General features: G+C 34.7%; 1 protein-coding gene across 10 annotated transcripts in view; it reads right to left on the reverse strand.

The window, feature by feature from the left end:
• fxr1 (fragile X mental retardation, autosomal homolog 1) overlaps window positions 1-1,903 on the reverse strand; it is a 14,702-nt gene extending 12,799 nt beyond the window's left edge. For all 10 annotated transcript variants that reach the window (XM_015392041.1, XM_015392044.1, XM_015392040.1 and 7 more), the window contains exon 1: window positions 1,798-1,903. In XM_015392041.1, coding sequence (XP_015247527.1) covers window positions 1,798-1,848 — 51 coding nt within the window. In that variant the 5' untranslated portion in view covers window positions 1,849-1,903. The remainder of the gene's footprint in view (window positions 1-1,797) is intronic.
• Between the last annotated feature and the right edge of the window lie 4,141 nt (window positions 1,904-6,044).

Below are 6,044 nucleotides of genomic sequence, written 5' to 3' on the forward strand. Positions count from 1 at the left end.
TTTTAGAGTCTCTATATTCTTATTAACAAATAATCAATTACTAAATTAATTGACGATTATTTCATTAATCGATTAATCATAATTAATCTGATTAATTGTTTCAGCCTTAGTTGAAATACTTTTTCAAATTATGATTAATTGATAGTTGTAATAATGGTCAACTATGTTGGTATTTAAATTGAACTGTTAACTGGAGTGCACAGACCTAAACATTCTACTTGCTGAAGAAACAACCAACTCAGAGCAGAAGTTAAGACAAAACTGCACAAAATATAAAAACGTTTCCGTTTATCATGGAAAAACTTTTTCTGCCAATATGCACTTAACATCGCATGTGGAATGGTTTAAGTGTCATTTTGTACAAATCTACAAAAAAACTAATAATCCTATTAGGTATTTTTTGTGTTAGCTATTGATTGTAAAGTAGTCAACAAAATTTATCAATTTCAAACTAATTTAAAGAGACTGATTGATAGCAACTTAAATATTAAATTTCACACCAATTATTTGTTTTATTGCACTTTAGAGATGCAACTATTGAAAAAAAAAAAAAAAAAGAAAGAAAATTTAGGAAGTAGTTTTGGATGAAACAGACACAAAATGACAAATTGCAAAGATCCTCCCAATTTCTGCTAATACCAGTCAAATCAAGACCTCTTTTTTATGGTTCAATTCATCAAGGTGAGCACTGGAGACTGAAGCATAAATGAGGATGGTTTTTTAAGTTTAACATTTTCTGTGAGATTCTAAACCCCTAATATTCAATCATTCCAGTGGCATGACTCCTTCAAAGATTGAAATATCAGGGGTGTTCAGCAAAAAACAAAGAAAAGTTTAAACCCATCTCACAAGTTTCTAGAGTCATATTAGACCAACGTTTATAAGTTTTAAGACTCTCTATAATAAAAGTCCAACTCAAAAAATTCCATCAGCTCATTTTGATGTGAACATTCAATGTATTAGTCTGAAAGCTCCTTTGTAAAACGGTTAATTAGGGTAACGGTCAAAAAGCACTGAGGGAAGAATGAATAATTACTGACATATCAATCAGACATGGTGGTGAAAGAAATGAGGAAAGAAGGAAAGCCGTGCAAAAAAAGATGAGAGTATTACTTTGGGTTGGTGGTCTAGAAATAGCTTCTAAGTGTGCGGTATCAGCGACCCTCTGCTGGCATGCCAGCTGGTCAGGAGTGACAGGGAACAGCTGGCTCACACATGCACATAGTAAAGATAGCTTGGGCATGATCAAGTATCAAATAATAGACGGCGACAGAAAGTGGCAGAGGCTGTTCGGAAACAGGCAGCGTGCTTACTAAACGCCACCTCTAAAAATCACTGGAATAAAATACCCATTCGTGTTCTAAAACTGTGATTAACGCAGAAATATATTGAACTGAATCTTACATGGTTACCATGTTTACTTATCATCATCAGACGTCAACAGTTTGCTAACTAGCAAGTGAGCTAGCTTTAGCTAAAGAAGGAAACACCCAGAGTATTAGAAAGCTGGGGAAAAACACTTTTATTCGTTTAGAATGCAAGTCCCTGCAGAATTAAACTGTGCTTCTTTCTCTAGTGTTGACCAAACGTCGTCAAAAACTATTCAGACCTGTTAGCATTGTTAGCTTAGCTTGCTAATTTTGGCTAGCTCTACGCCTTCAGCCCGATGAACATCAGTTGGATGGAGCCAGAGCCAATCGAAACAACCAGCCGTGGTTCTTCATCATTTCAGTAGAACACATAGTACATGATAAAGTAACACAAGCTTCCCAAACAGACTGATAAACTGGTATTTACCTTGTAATAAGCTCCGTTGGAGCCACGGACCTCCACCACCAGTTCTTCCATATTGGACACGCAACGGAAGCCGGGACGACAGGTGTTCCTAAAGGCGAAGTTAAAACCGGATGAGTGGAGCCCGTTCTTCTGCATCTCATCTAACGTTGCAGAAAAATATAGCCCATATGTGAGCTAATAAACTAATTTATACAAAATAATAAACTTCAAACGAACTAACAGAATAATTAATTAACACAATTGACTATATCTTATTGAGATTAATTTACCTCTTAAACACTTTTTTAAACAGGCAAGTAATCTAATAGAATAAGGCAAAACAAGTAAAAGGAATTTTGAAATGGAAAATGTACATAAAAATAGGATGTGCTTTTTTTATTCATCTTACTTAATTCTTTGTATTAAACATTTTGACGCAATGCACATTTTCCGGGTGCTTTTGAAAATCAACACAGAATTCCTTCTGTTTCTTTGGAAAAAAGGTTTTTAAAAATCTGGAGAAGAGCATTTGGGGAAGTAATCTTTTCTGCTACAGATTGTAAATAAGAGTTCAGCTCTGATTTGCCACAAAACATATATATAGGCTATATGTTGATCTGAACCACTGCAGCTCTAAATGTAAGTTGAGGGTTCTGCTGAGCATTTTTAGATATTCTGCAGTCACCGGTGTTCAGCTTCAAACATCTTCCCATCAGCCCCATGCTACTCTGTCCCTGCTGTGAAAAAGCCTCCTAACATTATGTTTCTTTATGCTTGTAGGCATGATAGTTTGATCTAATTATGGACCCTTTTTACACATGTGCATTGCCACAAGCTTGGCTTGTTATTAATTCATTCATTTGTTTATTTAATATGAACATCATACAGTATATACATTGGACAAACCAGATGCAATGTTTGAGTGTGTCAGCACATGTGCTAATTTTCAACATCACTCCACAGGAGGCTTTAAAAAATATTTTAGATATTGAATAATACAGTGTAGATAAACTGCATACAACAGCAGACAGTTTAAAATGCAAAAGAACACGTACAGTGATTGATTGATTGCTTTCAATAGACTGATGGTCCATACAGTAAGTACATACATTAAACTTGAGGCTAATTCATGTACTGTATAAACATTGTTATGTAAACATCTTTGTCATGACTTCAGCCCCTGTTTTAATATTCTGTCTTAGAATAGAATAGAGAATAAAACAATAGAAAATCCCTTGATTGTCCTCCAATGGAGAAATTCTGGTGTTTACAGCAGCAAGATTATAGAAAAAATGTCCACAAATATGGACATTAGAAAAATGTATAAGAATAACATACTAGTAAAAAGGAAAAAAATAAATAAATAATGCATTGTAAAGTGTTTTTACAATATAAAACTGTACACTGGGAGAATAAATAACCAATATACAGCTAAGGACATTTTTACAGTAATGGATATTTAAAAATAGCAGAAAAAATGACAGCAGCATGTTATTTAAATGACTAAGATAGAAACTGTGCAAAATCAGCATGAATGCAGCATCTTATTAAGGTTGTTTGGAACAGTGATGGTTATAAAGTCTTCCAGCTGCTGGGAGGAAGGATCTGTGATAACGCTCTCTTTTGCATTTAGGGTGCAGCAGTCTGTCACTGAAGGAGCTCTCTGCAACAGCTTCACAGATGTTAAAATCAGTCTGTGGTTTCAGGTCAGTGGGGAGAGCGTTCCACAGTCTAGGTCCTTCAGAGGAGAAACTGGAATGTCCAAAGCATGTTCTTAGCAGTGGAACTATACAGTCCCTGCTGCCTGAGGCTCAAGTGGATGGTCTAAGTCAGCCCTGACATATGACAATAAGAGCAGAAAACAGTGGTGATACAAGATTGTTTGCACATTTAAAAAATAGCTTTAAATCAGACTTATAGTGTTTTCATTTAACTACCATGGCTTTCTTCTTGCCAGTCTTAAATGAAAGACCAGATATTTTTGAATACATAACTAATAACTGACCTGTCAACATATTGTTCACACTAAGCTGGGGCTCTCTGCAGTGCCCCCAAATATACAATAGGCCTCTTCTTGTTTTAAGTAAATGGTTGTTTGCGTATTTAACATTTGTGTTGATTTCATTTGAGGAGGGTAAAGGCTGAGTTATCTGTTCAAAGAGTGGGATATTATAACATAAAACTGGGTTAAACATTTCCCCCACTTTATCCCTGACCCATTATCTGCTGTTTTCCTTGGCTTTCAAGATGTTTTTTTTTTTTCACTTTTGTTCTATGAGGTCTTCACAGAACACTTAGATTCATACTGAAATTAAATAGTAACTCACCCAAAATTATGAACTGAAAAAGACGAGCCATATAAACTGGATCTGAGGCTGCTTTTTCAACATTGACCGCTTTGTTGTATATTTTCCAATTTTTTGTCTGGAGAAAGGTAATGCATTTACATCAACAAAGAAATCTGCAAAATTGCTCCACAAAATTAAAGTGTGACAGACCACTACAAGGAGTTTATCACTTAGTTATATGGGACCAGGTCCTCAGAAAGGTAATAATTTGATGTTAAGTAGAAAGTTAGAGAGAAGGAAAAAGAGGGAGGCTTTGCTTAATGTGTTTTTCTGAATGTCTCTTTTACTTTAATATAGAACAGCAGCATAGGCAATACATAGGCAATACATAGGCAAACATTCTGCAGTCCCATCTGACTAGGTGGTCGACTCCCCTTAGCGATCTGGTGCACTTCTGTTTTGTGGAGAAAGTTAGTAGCTTTAAAAAATATATATATATGCTTGCTTTGCAGCATTTCTGCACTAATGTTATTTGGTAGTATTTTTCTGTTGGATTTGTTTGTATGTGTGCTTTAATGCATCATTCAGTGTTTGCAGCCTGTTTTGCTTCTTATAACATGTTTACACCTGCTGCTCACCATTTGTAGGGGTCTTAAATTCTGCAGCAGAATTGCATTGACACCAGTGGGGTTTACTCAAATTGCAGCAAGAGGCATTGACTGCACTTATGTGCACTGAAAGGCAAAGAATGTTGTGCAAGAAAATCTTCAATGACTTTTAGAAAGAAACAGTAGACAAAAAAGGTCTGGTCCAAGGTTATTGTAGCTGATGAATTCTTCATTTGATCGGTAGAAAAAAGTTTAGCACTTTCAATCAAATCTGAGGACAAGGTTCCCCCAACTTTTTCATTAACTGTAACAAGCCCAAATAACATAAAAGAAAAAAATAAACAAACAAATACAAAAATATTACTACAAAAAATGTTAGATGATGAATATGCTCTGACATTTTTAATGGCACATTTAATTTCCTATTAGAAGTTGTTAAACATGAGCCTTCAATTAGATAACAGCAGAACTGTTCCCATGATCACTTACTATTGATGCTAGCACAGTTTGTCTAAATCTAAAAGGCTTTTTCTGACATTTTTTGTTGTTCTATTTATTTAAAAAGGAACGATGAATTTCATATAAGACCGTTTACCCAATAAATGTATCTGATTTAGCCCTTAAAGTCTATTTCCATTAGAGGTCTAATGAAAATAGGATGCGGTATAAAGAAGGATTAAAACATTATGAGACATACATTTTCAACATATAAATACCTTAGGAATGCAGTAATGGTTGTAGTAACAGTGCAGGTGTATCATGTGTATTTAAGAAAGAGATCTTGCTAAAATCTTAAAAATTATCTTAACAATTAAGGTTATGGACAAATTAAAGATTTTGTTTAGTAATTTGAAAACAACCAACCTAAGTTGCTGGAGGGATATTTGGACAGAGCTCATCATCTCTAGGGGAAAGCATAACTTTAGTTCACTAAATGTTTTCTCTTTGTGATGTTGTATGCTGTATGAGCCAGTCAGCTCATTGTCATGCTGAGTGGTGACATTTATTATATGGAAAAGCATTTATCTCCTGATGAGAGTTAATTCTTCCAGAGTGGCTAAAAGAGCCAGAGTCAAAAGGCATGCAAACGTGAAAACAGCCAATCTATGAAGTGTGTGTACCCAACAATCAACAGATTTACAAATGGACATGTATAGTATAGTAATAAAACAGGAACTATCACTTAGGTCAGGGTCTTTCATAAAATAAAGATCTCAATTTAAATTGGATATTTTATATAAGTAGACACTTTTAGTCATCTAAGTTGTCTAATCTCTGTACTAATTATTTTACATCAGACATGTTCTGCTAAACAAAGAAACTTTTAATTCCTTCTTTCTGAAACGGCTGTTTCAAAGTTTTCTAACGCAAC

The sequence above is a fragment of the Cyprinodon variegatus genome, unplaced genomic scaffold (genome assembly GCF_000732505.1).
Source record: "Cyprinodon variegatus isolate N-32 unplaced genomic scaffold, C_variegatus-1.0 Scaffold571, whole genome shotgun sequence".
NCBI lineage: Eukaryota > Metazoa > Chordata > Actinopteri > Cyprinodontiformes > Cyprinodontidae > Cyprinodon > Cyprinodon variegatus.